The 15,550-nt window shown below is 41.8% G+C and overlaps 1 protein-coding gene across 1 annotated transcript in view; it reads left to right on the forward strand.

Moving 5' to 3' along the window:
• Positions 1 to 15,550, forward strand: part of LOC134654227 (kinesin-like protein unc-104) — a 72,475-nt gene that overhangs the window by 41,324 nt on the left and 15,601 nt on the right. Inside the window, exons 16-27 of the mRNA XM_063509697.1 lie at positions 150 to 313; positions 608 to 722; positions 1,550 to 1,683; positions 4,224 to 4,435; positions 6,151 to 6,342; positions 9,417 to 9,554; positions 10,038 to 10,168; positions 11,715 to 11,879; positions 12,509 to 12,689; positions 13,826 to 13,916; positions 13,998 to 14,096; positions 15,254 to 15,466. Of these exons, the coding sequence (XP_063365767.1) occupies positions 150 to 313; positions 608 to 722; positions 1,550 to 1,683; positions 4,224 to 4,435; positions 6,151 to 6,342; positions 9,417 to 9,554; positions 10,038 to 10,168; positions 11,715 to 11,879; positions 12,509 to 12,689; positions 13,826 to 13,916; positions 13,998 to 14,096; positions 15,254 to 15,466 (1,835 nt within the window). The remainder of the gene's footprint in view (positions 1 to 149; positions 314 to 607; positions 723 to 1,549; positions 1,684 to 4,223; positions 4,436 to 6,150; positions 6,343 to 9,416; positions 9,555 to 10,037; positions 10,169 to 11,714; positions 11,880 to 12,508; positions 12,690 to 13,825; positions 13,917 to 13,997; positions 14,097 to 15,253; positions 15,467 to 15,550) is intronic.

The raw sequence follows: 15,550 nt of genomic DNA on the forward strand, positions 1-15,550 counted from the left end.
GGATTACTGCCGATAATTTAGTGTTTGTTCTTATAAAGTATTGATTTAAACTCGACTGGCAAACTTTCAGACATCGAAAACCATAGGACAAACGAAATTCAACTTTATTCTCTAAACAGCTTGAATCAAATTTTACTTTCCCTTCTCAGGCAATGACGCCGAAAACGTAGACTGGGACTTCGCGCAATGCGAGCTGCTTGAGAAACAAGGCATCGACCTGAAGGCCGAGATGCAGAAGCGGCTTGTGGCCCTTGAAGAGCAGTTCCGGAGGGAGAAGGAGCATGCTGACCAGCAGTTTGAGGAACAGAGAAAGGTATATTGATACTGTAAATTCAATCCTCCGCTTTAGTCAGCAAAGATAATCAAAATTCAACTCTAAGTTTAAATCTTTAAGGTCGTTTTGGCTTTCTAGTTTAGCCGGATCCCAGAGACTTGTTGTTTTTGTATTTGGAACCTTGTCTTGTTTGATAAGTTATTAATTTAAAAAAGGTAAAAGTAGATTTGTCAGTTAAAGGCATTCGGGACCTAGGAGGTTAGACTCCCGGGTTAAGGGTTCACGCAAGAGTGAACTTTAAACTCACAACCCTAAGGTATACATTTGTTCCAGAACTACGAAGCGCGTATAGACGCGTTGCAACGCCAAGTCGAGGAGCAGAGCGTGACCATGTCCATGTACAGCTCTTACACCCCCGAGGACTTCCATAATGACGAGGATATCTTTGGTGAGCATTTGGAAACTGCAAAATGTGATCACTGTTATGTTAGTGTGGGGCTACCTGCGGTTTTCATCGATTTTTGACCAAAATGACTAAATTACCAAAGCATAACTGCACTTTTATGACGTTATGATTTTGTGGATAATTAGTAGGGTTTTTTTTGGTTAATTCTATGTTGAGTTTTATTTTTACAGTTTTTAGGAAATCGTTTGATATTTGATTTGAGCAAGATTAATATTTTCAAATATTTTTTACCCGATATAGAAATTAAACCTAGAATATTAGAAGTAGATTTTTATTGTTTATTCCAAACCCTTGTACATGAGATGCGTAATTCGTATACAGTATTAAAATACCTACACAGTCTACACACTTATTTTTAGCCCTTTATTCATTACATAAGAAAGGTATTTAGTTCCAGTTTCCTTAGCGCTCAATAGCAGGCGTGGCTCACTCCGCGATTTCGTCGCTTTGCTACAGGTAGCTAAAAGTACATCCGTTCCGGCCCCAATTTCGGGGAAAGCCATAAGCCGCGCGTGGCGCTGTCGCCACCTAGCGGCCATATCTGTGCTGATCGTAACAGACGCGTTTTGTTAGAGAGTGAGTCTTCTGTACTTAGTACTATTATTTATTCTGTGTCAATAGTCGAAAAATGCTAATAATAGAGGGTCAAAGGTTACTTAAATACTTATGTTCAGTATTTTGCACGTACGTTAAGAGATCGTTTCAAGTCAATTAAAATGTCGCTTTACGCACCTCATGTCTCCATGTTATAGTTAATAGCCGATTTAAGTTCTTTATCAGATAGACTGACATTATTTCCGTTCCTTTAGTGAATCCCCTGTTTGAGACAGAGTGTTGGTCGGCGCGCGAGGTGGGGCTGGCCGCGTGGGCGTTCCGCAAGTGGAAGTACCACCAGTTCACCTCGCTCCGGGACGACCTGTGGGGGAACGCTATATTCCTGAAGGTAAGCACGCTAAACTAGCTCAGGGGGCCTACCGCGAACGTCAAACATCAACATTTATCCAGCAAATAGGCCACAAGGGCACTTTTACACGTCAACATGGAATTTACATAGAAGCAAAAAAACACATCAACAATTATAAAATACACCTAAGCCGCAAATATACACGCAAGTATACAAATATACACCTAACACCGAAGTTCGCAAATTACGGGCATATTTTTTCGGGCACTTTTAATGTCAACATGGAATTTACATACGAGTAGAAGCAAAAAAAAAACCACATCAATGACTATAAAATACATCTAAGCCGCAAATATACACCGAACGCCGAAGTTTGCAAATTACGGGCATATTTCTCTTTTGCTCCAATTAAGGCGTGATTAGGGTGACAGAGAAAGATGTGCCGCAATTTGAGAACTACGGTGTTCGCGGTAGGTCCTCAGGCTCCCCAACAAAAATGGTTGTTGCGCCGCCATTGTGGCGATTAAGGTAAAACAGTGTCTACATAGTTAATGAGTTTTTAGTTTTTCCCCTCATTCAAGAAATCGTCGTAAAACAGTTTTTTTTAACAAGCATAAACGTCTGCGATCGATGCTATTAAGCTTAGAATAAATTTAAAAGTGGAAAAATTACTGTCTTGGGTGAGACTTGAACAGAGCGCTGGAGTATCTATCCAGAGGCTGTGAGTTCAAGTCTCACACAAGATGACAAGACAGTAATTTTTCCACTTTTAAATTTATCCTAAACAGAATTTTGCTTCGTAAAATATTAGAAACGGCAATGCTACGTATATGTACATATATCATCTGATATATCGCGTCTGTTTAAGAGGCATATCAAAGTCAATCTCTTAAAGTAATTCATCATATCCTTGAACAAGTCGGACAGTTACGACCCTTCTGTGCACTTACCAACGGTAAACTCAATAAATCTTGTATATCATGTAAACTTTTTACGTACAAATTTCTATAATTACATACATTTGTCATCTAGATATAGTCCGTAATTATATCTGAATTTTACCATTTTCATCCTAATGCCGGAACCACACTTCGCTATGCGTTATTTGTTATGCGACTACGCTGTATTCGCTCAAATATTTGTTATGTGAGCGAACAACAAACACGGCATCCACACTTCGTGCCGGTGTGCCAAACATATGTGGTGCGTTTTGACTTTGAACAAACAAAATGGACTAGTTGACTGTGGCTGCTATTTTTAGTTCTATATCCTCGGTACATTGACATGAGAGAATCCTTCTTCTTTTTAAGTTCTTTCACTGTACATGTTGGTTCTCCTATATTATTTTTTATTTCAACCCAGGCATCGTTAATCTTTACACAATACTAGTAGGTACACGGTACACGTCGAGACACGACCGCCGTAAGCGAGTGAATGAGTGAACGAAGTGTGGGCAGTCGAGACGCATATTCGGCTTATTCGTGTCCTTTGAAGTGTGTCAAAAAACCGACAGGTGGACGGATAGGCGTATTTGCTATTCGCGCTTATGCGTTATGCGGGCAAATATAGCAAATATAGACGAATGAACCCTCCACACTTCGTCGTATGCGGCCGAATAACGCGCATAACAAATAACGCATAGCGAAGTGTGGTTCCGGCATAAGCTATAGGAAATCTGAAATAAATGCTTTTTTTATAGGGCTCATTTAGACGGGGCGAGAATTTGTATGCGAGTTTCATTACATTGCGTTATTTGATCGGTCGGCTGAATTGATGTCACCTCAACGGTCCGCAATGTAACTAAAATCGTATACGAGTTCGCGCGCCGTCTAAATGAGCCCTAAATTACACCTTATAGTTTGTAGCTTTCTAGTAGAGCCCGAAGGCTTATCCTATTGTCTATTGTTCAGTAATACCGCACGTGCTACTTACCTGCAAAAAAGGGTCCTAATTATTCTATTTGGCACCTGAGCGCGAGCTAGTCCAACGCTCAAAAAACCAGTGTAGGTGCGCTCTCCGATAACGCGCCTTTGTTACGTATCTTGATGACACATTTTAGACTGGTTCTGTAGCGTTCGACTCGCCGGCACTCAGTAACCGAAGTACCGATTTTTTATGTAGGTGGTTGTGGCACGTGGCACGAGCGGTTTTACTTAACAATAGACAATAGGATTAGCCTTCGGGCTCTACTAGAAAGCTACAAACTATAAGGTGTAATTTAGGGCTCATTTAGACGGCGCGGTAACTCGTATACGATTTTAGTTACATTGCGGACCGTTGAGGTTACATCAATTCAGCCGACCGATCAAATAACGCAATGTAATGAAACTCGCATACAAATTCTCGCCCCGACTAAATGAGCCCTATAGCCCTTGCTACACGGTCGCCGACAAGCCTTCTAACCGTCTGACCTTGGTCTGTCCTTGGTCAGTTTTGGTCTAATTTTGTTGGAAACAACTGTCTACACGGTCCGGGACGGACCAAGGCCACGCGGTCTGGGGGCTTGTCGGCGACCGTGTAGCAAGGGCTTATAGCTTAGGATAGAAAGCTACAAACTATACCAATAACTTTACCCGCAGGAAGCCAACGCGATCTCCGTGGAGCTACGCAAGAAGGTCCAGTTCCAGTTCACGCTCCTCACCGACACCCCCTACTCCCCGCTCCCCGCGGAGCTGGCCCCCCGCGACGACGCCGACGACGAGTACCGCCCCAGCGCGCCCACAGTCGTCGCCGTCGAGGTCACCGACACCAAGAACGGGGCGACGCATTACTGGACGCTCGAGAAGCTGCGGTAAGCGAATTGGGAGTTTAGGGGTTGGGGTGAAGGTTGATTTTGGTGTGATTGGTATTGATGATATCACACTGATGCGGTTTCGTACGCCGCTTTAGTGTGAGCGAGACAGCGCTTTGGACGTATGTACCGATCCCGCTCGACACTGAAGCGTGGAAATCCGTATATGTGAAGATCGCCTTAGATGAAGATGACCATTTGTATGCCTTATTGCAATGATATAAGGTATATTAATGGTAATTTGTGTGTGGTTAAGTTGGTAGCATAGATTGGTGTTTGGATGCGTGATGTTGAATGATGTTAGAAGGATTTAGAATTTAGGCATTTCTTAATTTTAAATAGAAAGATGAAATGTTAGGTTTTAATGACTCACTTATTTGAATTGTGATATTTTGAAAGAATGTATAGGTAGACCTTTTTGGGTCACGGTACAAGTTTTTGTCCGCGACTCTATTTGTGTAATATTCTAATTTTCTATACTTTGACTAATTTATAATTATTACAGGTTCATTCCATATTTTGATTTACTTTATTTTCTGTTGCATTAAGTTGTCTACTTCGGATATTATTCTTCTTGTGTTTTTTTTTTCGGTAAAGAACGTAAAGTCTCTTACGGTTCTATTTTTGCTAGCGCCGTGAAATTCTATATGAAAATATGAATTCTATCTGATCTGATATAGTTCTACTTAAGATATGATATGATATTGTATGTAGTGATAGTTGTAAATATGTATTTTATTAAGGGTAAGTGTGTTTCTCCTGTATGAAAATTTTGAATGTATAGAAAATACTGAAATTATTTTTACTAGAGCTTTTTTTCGTTGCCGCTTTGTTATTATAATTTATCATTTACAATGCTATACCGTATATCCGTACTATTTTAATTTTTTATCACTATTTTCATTATACTCTAGAGAAGCTAAATTATGAGAACATGACATGAAAAACCATATGGAAATGGTTTTGGATTTTCTTTATTTTTTTTTAATATTAGTAAAATTAGAAAATTAACCTAGTCTTCAATTAATTAGTTCTCATCATTTAGGCAACAAAGTGACTGAGATTTATATAACAAACACACTTAGGTATTATCAGCATTACGTTTATAAATCTCAAGCTACCCAATCGTCGTTCCGCGTCATATCGACGCACCCAAAACCCGACCTTAACTATCAATGCACAAAGTCCAAAACGCGTCGATGTGTCGCTCAGAATAATAAAGCCTAGAAGAGTCGCAAGTGACGATCGGTTTCCCTCGACTATTGTGCGAGCGACAAAGATGGAGATACCGTATCCAAATATAAACATATGGACTAGGTAGGGTTGCCAGATCGAAAGGCGCTATTATCGAGAAAAAATAAAAAAATTCGGGATTGTGGGCCTTAAGTCGGGAAAAAAACCATTCAAATTAAATTAATTGTATTAAAAACAACGATATTTTACATTATTGGCACTACGTCAGCTGCTCTGCCCAATCTCGCTACGCGCGCCTTGACGCGGGTCGCTTGCTCGCTCGACGACAGTTCGGAACTTGAAATTATTGTTTTATAACGTGAAGCTGTTTTTCGGGACATTTTTCACTTTGTCGGGAATCGGGAACACATGCTAAAAATCGGGAGAATCCCGCCGAATCCCGACCATCTGGCAACCCTAGGACTAGGCTAGGCTATATTGTTCTTGGGCCCTACGGCTACAGGGCAGAGGTATTGTTGTAGCCACCGGCTGGAGCTAATGCGCCAGATATACAACATGAACGAGAGCTTGTGCGAGGAGGAGGAGGCCCCGCCCCTGGTGCTGGCCCCGCCCCCCGCGCTCGCGCAGGCCCCGCCCACGCCCGACATTCTGCAGTGTATCTCGGCGGCCGCGCAGCAGACCAGGCTGTCGCTTGCGAACCTGCTGCCCTCGAGGTGCGTGGCACCAAGGTTGGGGCTGTGAGCCCTTTTCACGATACCGTTGCTAGTGCAGTGGGGTTGCGGAATTTAATTCAAATTTATTTCTCTGCTGGTTCAGTGACGACTAAGTTAATACTGGATAATGTACGTTTGCAGTGTATGAGTTGCCTCCATCCGCCTCTGTTCATTGATTTCAACGGAGCAAAACAGAGAGGAAATCGAGACATTCTCTGAATATGCGAGAAAAAAGGCATTAATCAACAAACCATCCTTGTAATAAGTTTACCTCCCAACTGAAAATGACTATGTATTATTACCATCAGCATTATAGTGCGTGCAGTTGAGACACAATATAAAACAACAGTTAAATTAAAACACGGTCTTCCTTTATTGACGAAATATTAAACTAACAAAATTTATTTCTACAAACCTGTAAACGTTTTGTCAAACAATGCATGGAGGCTTAATCCTTTTTGGTGGCATGGTATTACTATTGCTACCATACTACTTCTCTTATAATTTGTCCAAATACGTACCGCAACCTCACTGTCCCGGTCTTACGTAGGAATATTCATCATCCGAATGTTCGCATCAAACTTTAAACCAAAAGTCAAAGGTTGTTGTCAAACTTAGTTGGTTGTTAACTTTCGTTATGCCATACGTGGGCCGTCGTGTACGGCTTCGCTAAGCTAACCCGTGTGCCGCAGTTTTCTACAGAATACCACGCTTCGCCTTGCACTTGGAAAACAAAATAGAACACATAGGTACCTACTCGTAAAAACCTACTAGTACATTATAAATATCCTTGTAGGATCTGTTTTGTTTTATAGGTATTTTCTCAAAAATGGACGGCAAAGTCGACGTTGCCGGTTAAAAAATAGGTCGCGAAGTGCGTAGTTTATGGTCAGTCAAAAAATTAAAAAGTTAAAAACATTGCCGTTCCGATTTTTGGACTGCAATGTTGCATACAAATTCCATTATTTATCGAGCTCCAAACTTTTAAAAGTTGAAATGGCCATATCAAATGAAGGCGTAGGTCCATTAAATAGCCAAATAGATGATCAGTACTTATTATTATAATGTTGGTGCCGCGGCTATTTAGGTGTCTCAAATAGGTTGGCGTATTTTCAGCAGAAAAATACACTTCTATTTTTTTTAAAGGCGGCAAAGCAAATCTTTTTAATGGTTTTACTTTTTTCTGTGAAAATTAGAACATTGCTTCTGTAAAATATTTCTATTTCTTGCACCATTTTTGAGAAAAGCACTATATATGACTCGGCTGGAAGGCTACTTGCTGGCTTCGGATTCAATTAAACGGACTCCCAAGGTCGTCCGTTTAAAACGAATCCTCAGCCTGCAAGTAGCTACTTCCGAACCTCGACAATAATGTACTATTAAACATTTTGAAAAAGCTCAAGTCGCCGTTACCAGATCTGACGCTTTGCCAGCTTGCTTAACCTATACGCGTCGTTGTGATATTATATAGGCTTGCGTCACCTTTTTTTCTTGGCCTCAACCGAGCTTATAGGACCTCTCATAGATTATAGGTTAATTTATATAGGACCAACTGAGTTAACATACACATACTTACATGCGTAAATATACGTATGAAAATGTATAAAGCATAGAAATACCATTTATATCACTGATTGTAAATCAATATAATTTGAATGCACTTTTATTTGCCTTGCATTGTAGTCACTTACACTCGTATACAGAATTAGAAAGAGTAACTGACAGTTGCGTGCATTTATTTAATTTAATTACCGCGTTATGGTATAATTTTTATTCTATTTATTACTTAAAGTTACTTTTATGTTCGTGGTTCATCTCATTCATATTTTTATGGAAATACTTCTTTGTCAAAAATATAGGTATATTTTCAGTTTACTCTTCCTAATTCTGGATAATCTGGATGCCCGTATGATAAATTAACTTCAATGAGTGATCTCTGTAAATTATAAGACTAATTAATAACACATTTCTAAAGTTTGTTAACTAAAGTCTTTCATAAATAAAGATAAACTTCAAATAACACATATTTGTATATTTTTAGACGCGCAAAGATATCCGCTTTACAATGTAAAATGTATGTTATAAATTCTTGTTATTTTTTTTACGTCTATTAGTTATATGTGAGGACTACATATTTTAATAGTTTTCACTTTCTAAAACTGTCTACTTGATCATGAATTCAGTTGTGGCGAATAAGAACTAATATACATGTAAATATCTATATGTAGAAGAAGGCTCTTTTACTAGATAAGCGCCTCCTTTTAAAGAGTATCTATTTTAGATCCCGTAGTTAATAAAAATAACCTTCATACGCTAGGCTAGGCCCGTAGGCTTATACGGCAGGAGTGGTAATAAATAAAACCACATTTCTTAAAAAAATGCATGTAATATTTTAATGTATTGTTGAAACTAATTATTTGCTTTAGTTGGTCTATTTATAATGCACTATCTTGCTTTGCTTCGGCGTGTATTTTAAGCTTAAAGTACAAGAACATATAAATGCAGAAATCGCCTCAATTTTATTTTGTTAATTATCAATGTAGCTTGTTTAGGCACTGTTTTGCATGAAATATAATAATTTTCAATGCATGTAGCCACTATCAATTTCCTAAAAATAATGCAATATTTTATGTGTAAAATTCGAGTAGGTATGCTCGCATTCAGAAAGCCTATAAGTCCTCGTTACATATTTAGATCCAATTGTTTCAAAACATCATTTTAAACATTTGTACCTATTTAACAAGTTGAGCGAAATCGCTTTTTTTTTAATTGAATTTTGATTAATGCGAATGCATAGTGTAGTTTAAAAAAACGGGTTGCACTCCGGGAGTGCCGGCAGAAGTGAAAACTCAATGACATTGTAACAGTTTTTCGATCAGGTCACGTGTCCGTCTTACGGTCACGTGACCTGTCGCGAGTTTAACATTTTTTCCCCACCTCAAAAAGTGCACAGCGCCGCTAAAGAAGTTTTCACTTCAAAAATAAAAAGAAACCAAAACCAATGCGCGCATACCTTTTGGCTCTGTAAGGTTCAAAATCGTAGACTAGTCAATATATCGTAATATTTTTTTCAGACAAAGGCTGGAGCTGATGCGCGAGATGTACCACAACGAGGCGGAGTTGTCCCCGACCTCCCCCGACCACAACGTGGAGTCCGTCACCGGCGGGGACCCGTTTTACGACCGCTTCCCCTGGTTCCGCATGGTTGGACGGTTCGTTTTTTTATTACTATAATATACTGGATTTTGCCCGCGATTTCGTCTGCGTGGAATTAGTGACAGCAGCTAATAAGTATAGCGCCTGGATAATGCTAATAGCAATCATTCAATTTGCGCATTTTGCATACTGCAATTATTCGGCAATTCATTAACTCTTTAAATTCCACCCACCTTTGCACTCTCTTCAGGGATGCATTCCGACATAAAAACTATCCTATGCCCTTCCCCGGGACTGAAACTATCTCTTTGCCAAATTTCAACTAAATCGGCTCAGCGGTTTAAGCGTGAAGAGGTAGCAGACAGACACACTTTCGCATTTATAATATTAGTGTTGATTATAGTGGCTCTGTGAGCTCTAGACCTCGCGAAGCCCCGGAGCTCCGCCAATTTGAAAGATTTCCGAAAATGAAAAATATTATTTTCCTGCAATTATTTTAATTCAATAGAACAAAAGAATAACCCCGTTGTCGTTTCCAGGAGCTTCGTGTACCTATCGAACCTCCTGTACCCGGTTCCGCTCATTCACAAGGTCGCGATCGTGAACGAGAAGGGAGACGTGAAAGGCTACCTCCGGGTCGCCGTGCAGGCGGTAATTGACGCCGAGAAAAGTAAGTCTAAGTGTAAGGCCTGAGTGGACGCTCGAGTTGGGCGTGCAGCGGGGCGGGGCATGCGGCGTGCATGTTCAACAAATGCAAGCGTATAGGAGCGGCCTTAGTGCACGCTGCTCACATCACTTGTGAGCCCGACGCCACGCTGCACGCCCCGCCGAACGCTCCGCTCCGAGCGTCCACTCAGGCCTTACACTAATGTATACTAATTTACAAATAAATGATCTTTGTAATAAAACACACTTCACAAGTCTTTATTACCAGTTTCACTTCACCAAATTGTACTTTCATCTGATCCTGACGTCACAGAATAAATAATAGTACTAGGTACAGAAGATTCACTCTCTAACAAAACGCGTCTTTTACGACAGATATGACCGCTAGGTGGCGCAAGCGCGGGCAGGCGTCCATTCCTTAAGCTTTGGATTCCTCCGAAAGCGGTGCCGTCTTATAGCGGCCGTCATATAGCGGCGGCAAAAAGACGGCCGTCTTTACGGTGACGACATGTGGAAAGTACCACGCCGTCAGCCACCAAGGTCAAAGCGGCAAATTTGAAAAATGTAGGCGCGAAGGGATATCGTCCCATATAAAATTTGAATTTCGCGCCTTTTTCTACTGACAAGATTTGCTGGACCATCTATAATTTACTTGGAGGATGAAATATCATCAGAAGAGGAAAATAATCGTAGTACGGAATCATTTATTCAAATCTCGTGTCATTTATTCAAAATGGCGTCACCGCTATCTAATAAAACGTTCACGAAACTATCGACAACGTCATGGCGGCCGTCATCCAACTGACGGCACCGCTTTATTACGTTACGTTGACAATCAACGCCGTCTAGGAAACCGCGCCATCTTGTTTACATAGACAACGTTCTAGTGACGTCATTCACCGCTATATAGCGGCCGTCATATGACGGCACCGTTTTCGGAGGAATCCAAAGCTTTAGCGGTGCGTGGCAACTACTATGGCTAGACACCAAAATTGGTGTGGGCCGCATGTACTTGTAGATACTTGTAGCGGCGCGACGAAATCGCGGAGTGAGCCACGCCTGCTGACGTGAAGAAAAAGAAAAGTTAATAAAAGACTAAGGCGTCTTTTTCCTCGGTCTTCTCCTTCGTTAGTATTATTTAAATTAATAAATAATAATCCAGTTACCCCCAAACTTTACGAATCTGTGACACTTATGGCTTTAATATGTTGCACTACTTGCACGTCTTAGTATTCGTCTTTCATTAGAAGACTCTAATTTTATAACGCATTGACATGTATAGGTATGCCATACGATAAATAAATAAATAAATAATTAGAAGACTAAAGCTATAGATAAATATAGTAAGACAAGAGTGCTCACTCCATACATCAGTTTTGGTACCAAAAAGACTATTAATTTCAGTGTCTACATCTAGCATCGAGTAGCGGAATTATCAGTATTGCTACTTGACAATAGATGTAGCACCGACCGGAAAGTCTTATGCTCAACAATATAAGTACCTATGTATTTTTTCTCTATGCTAAATCTAAATATTTTTGCTCTTAAAGACAATGCAGAGTTCGCGGCGGGCGTGAAGCAATCGGCCAAGATCTCATTCGACGACGATGTTGTGCCCGCGCGCCGCAAAACCCTCGCCAGCGTCATCGAAAAGAACAATGCGCTCAATCTAGAGGAGCGAATCGATCTAGCCGACTCCAACATTAAAATAGAAGGTAACTTTCGCTCTTACATAAAAAAAAACCTATGTTTTTTCACAGTTTGCCTCGCTGTACCATCGCCCACACTGTTAACTGTACATCGGTGGACCTTATACCTTTTTCAGTAAGTTCCACCGATGTACAGTTAGGAGTGTTGCTGTTTTTACAGTTACTCTACGTGATTGTTATGCCATTTCGGGTTCAAGATAAATTGGACATTCTATAGCGTAAGTATGGAACAACCAATTTAGCTGGGACCCTAAATGGCATAACAATCGCGGGAATATGTACGAATTTTACTGTATACTGAAAGTTTTTTATGAGACCAACCAAATCTCCAAACAAAATCGAATCACTTTGAGAAGTAATTAACAAGTAAACAAGCAACTATTACTTAGTAAATATATTAAAAACGGGTCACTCACGTATTTTAAGTCGAAAAATTTACTATGTCTTTGTCTCACGGAAGTTTTGTTATTAAAAAAGTAAACAAGCAATGATTTTTGCTCTTATTTGGAGCTGTAGGTACTCATAGAGTACCTGTGGGTAAAAACACCGTGTATAAGTTCCTGTTTATAAATCACATGTCACAGTTGTTTAAGCGACGTTTTAAGCGATAAAAATATATTTAAAAAAAATTACAGAGTTAGCCGGCGGTGAGTGCGACGCTGACAGCGGCCGCGGCGACAGCTCTCTCGCCTCAGAGCTGAAAGAGGAAGACCTGCCCGAGCACCTGACCCTGGGAAAGGAGTTCACCTTCCGCGTCACCGTGCTGCAAGCTCACAGCGTATCCACAGACTACGCCGACGTGTTCTGCCAGTTCAAGTGAGTCTACACCCTATGCTGTTGTGTTAGAGTTCACTAGAACAGCTCTCTCGCCTCAGAGCTGAAAGAGGAAGACTTGCCCGAGCACCTGACCCTGGGCAAGGAGTTCACCTTCCGCGTCACCGTGCTGCAAGCTCACAGCGTATCCACAGACTACGCCGACGTGTTCTGCCAGTTCAAGTGAGTCTACACCCTATGCTGTTGTGTTAGAGTTCACTAGAACAGCTCTCTCGTCTCAGAGCTGAAAGAGGAAGACCTGCCCGAGCACCTGACTCTGGGCAAGGAGTTCACCTTCCGCGTCACCGTGCTGCAAGCTCACAGCGTATCCACAGACTACGCCGACGTATTCTGTCAGTTCAAGTGAGTTTTCACCTTATGCTCTTGTGTTAGAGTCCACTAGAACAGCTCTCTCGCCTCAGAGCTGAAAGAGGAAGACTTGCCCGAGCACCTGACCCTGGGAAAGGAGTTCACCTTCCGCGTCACCGTGCTGCAAGCTCACAGCGTATCCACAGACTACGCCGACGTGTTCTGCCAGTTCAAGTGAGTCTACACCCTATGCTGTTGTGTTAGAGTTCACTAGAACAGCTCTCTCGCCTCAGAGCTGAAAGAGGAAGACTTGCCCGAGCACCTGACCCTGGGCAAGGAGTTCACCTTCCGCGTCACCGTGCTGCAAGCTCACAGCGTATCCACAGACTACGCCGACGTGTTCTGCCAGTTCAAGTGAGTCTACACCCTATGCTGTTGTGTTAGAGTTCACTAGAACAGCTCTCTCGTCTCAGAGCTGAAAGAGGAAGACCTGCCCGAGCACCTGACCCTGGGAAAGGAGTTCACCTTCCGCGTCATCGTGCTGCAAGCTCACAGCGTATCCACAGACTACGCCGACGTGTTCTGCCAGTTCAAGTGAGTCTACACCATATGCTGTTGCGTTAGAGTCCAGTTTAGCTTCCGCGTCACTTCAAGTGATTTTGTTCCATTGTTATGGTATATAGAAAGCCCAATTTAGACTGACCACTGGCAAATTTCGTAAAACATAGATTTTCGTATACAGGATTTATAGAGTCGGACATTATGACTAAGGCCGAAGGTCGAATTTTCTTTGTACACCTATGGAACTTAATTGTCTGCTGTTGTTTCAGCTTCCTCCACCGTAACGAAGACGCATTCTCGACAGAGCCCGTTAAGAACACCATTAAGAACACACCGCTCGGATTCTATCACGTACAAAACGTATGTACCTATTTAAAAACTTAAATTATAATAGCTATTGTTTCAAAAAATATATGAATCTAATATGTTTTTGCGTTACAGATCACTGTACCAGTAACAAAGTCATTCGTGGAATATATTAAAACACAGCCCATTGTTTTCGAAGTATTCGGGCACTACCAGCAACACCCATTACATAAGGTAAGATTGTTGCTATCGTTATGTACATTAATCTAGTCACTAAGAACTGAAGAATTTTCTTCTGAAACTGGCAAAATTCGATTTTTGTTGTGATGATACTTAACAGTGCATGTTTAACCAAAACTCGTCTACCTAGCATTATCTGAGAAATTAAAACAGTAAACATAATCAACAGTTTATTTAGCAAATAGGCCACAAGGACACTTTAGCACGTCAAAAGTAGATTTCGTAAGTAACGGTAAAATTCATGCGTCATTAGTTTATGCAGCAGTAGGCAATTGCGTATCTTGACATCGGATTGGGTCAGGTCTTTTTCAAAGTAAGGTCACGTGGGGTAAAGCCCCGTCTCCATATTGCGCGGCAAGCTATCGAACATTGGCTCGCGAGGCAGCCGCGCGCAATCGATACCGGGCTGGCTCGCGAGCCAACTCGATCATTCGCTCGCTCGAACGCGGCTCGCGACGAACCATTCATTGTCGGTGTTTCGGCGCGCGGCAAAGGAATGTTCGCGCGCAGTTGGGACGGATGTGTACATATTTCAGTTGGCTCGCGAGCGCGGCAGCAGACATGGATAATAAAAAGTGTCGTACTTTAATTAAATTATACGGAACTAAACAGTTTCTATGGAATAGTAAATGTAGTGATTATCGCAACAGATCATTAAGAAGTGATGCATGGAATTAATGCTTTTAAAAGTTCGTAATCTTCTGATGTCATTCTTGTGAAATTTTGTAATGTAATATCAACTTCTTATCTCATGTCTTCCATAAGTCTCACACCACCATGAATAGAATTATTCATAAACATCTTTTTCATCCACCATCGAACTTTCCGTTTAGGTTTCTTGTGAATAATATGATAAATAATTATAAAAGCGGCAGCTGCACGACGACGTACGTCCATGGTTCCCGAGTACAAAACAAACTGGTCGATCGTCGGATTCGTCGGATCGCCTGCCGCGCGAGGCCGCTGCGCTATAGTTCAAGATGGCACCGAACTTGGCTCGCGAGCCAAAATACAGGTTTGCCGCGGTCGAACATTGCTCGCGCGGCGGCCGCGCGATATCGAGACGCGGCTTAAGAGAAACATTGTTTATTTTGCTCGAGTCAAGAGAAACGGTATGAGGATTACCCCATCTAATCTTATGGCTTTTCCAGGACGCTAAACAAGACGGCCCAGTGGCCGGGCGCACGCCCCCCCGCCGCATGCTTCCGCCTTCCATCCCCATCTCTGCGCCCGTGCGCAGCCCCAAGTGGGGCGCGGCCAGCGTGGCCCCGCCCTGCTGCTCCTCCCATCTGCACTCTAAACACGACCTGCTCGTGTGGTTCGAGATCTGCGAGCTGGCGCCGAACGGGGAATACGTGCCGGCTGTGAGTACTTTATTTTTTTATTCCATACAAAAAGCTCTGCAGCTGCACACTGATAAGCCATTTTCCGACCAAGACCAAAGGTGG

Source organism: Cydia amplana, chromosome 14 (assembly GCF_948474715.1).
Source record: "Cydia amplana chromosome 14, ilCydAmpl1.1, whole genome shotgun sequence".
Classification (NCBI taxonomy): domain Eukaryota; kingdom Metazoa; phylum Arthropoda; class Insecta; order Lepidoptera; family Tortricidae; genus Cydia; species Cydia amplana.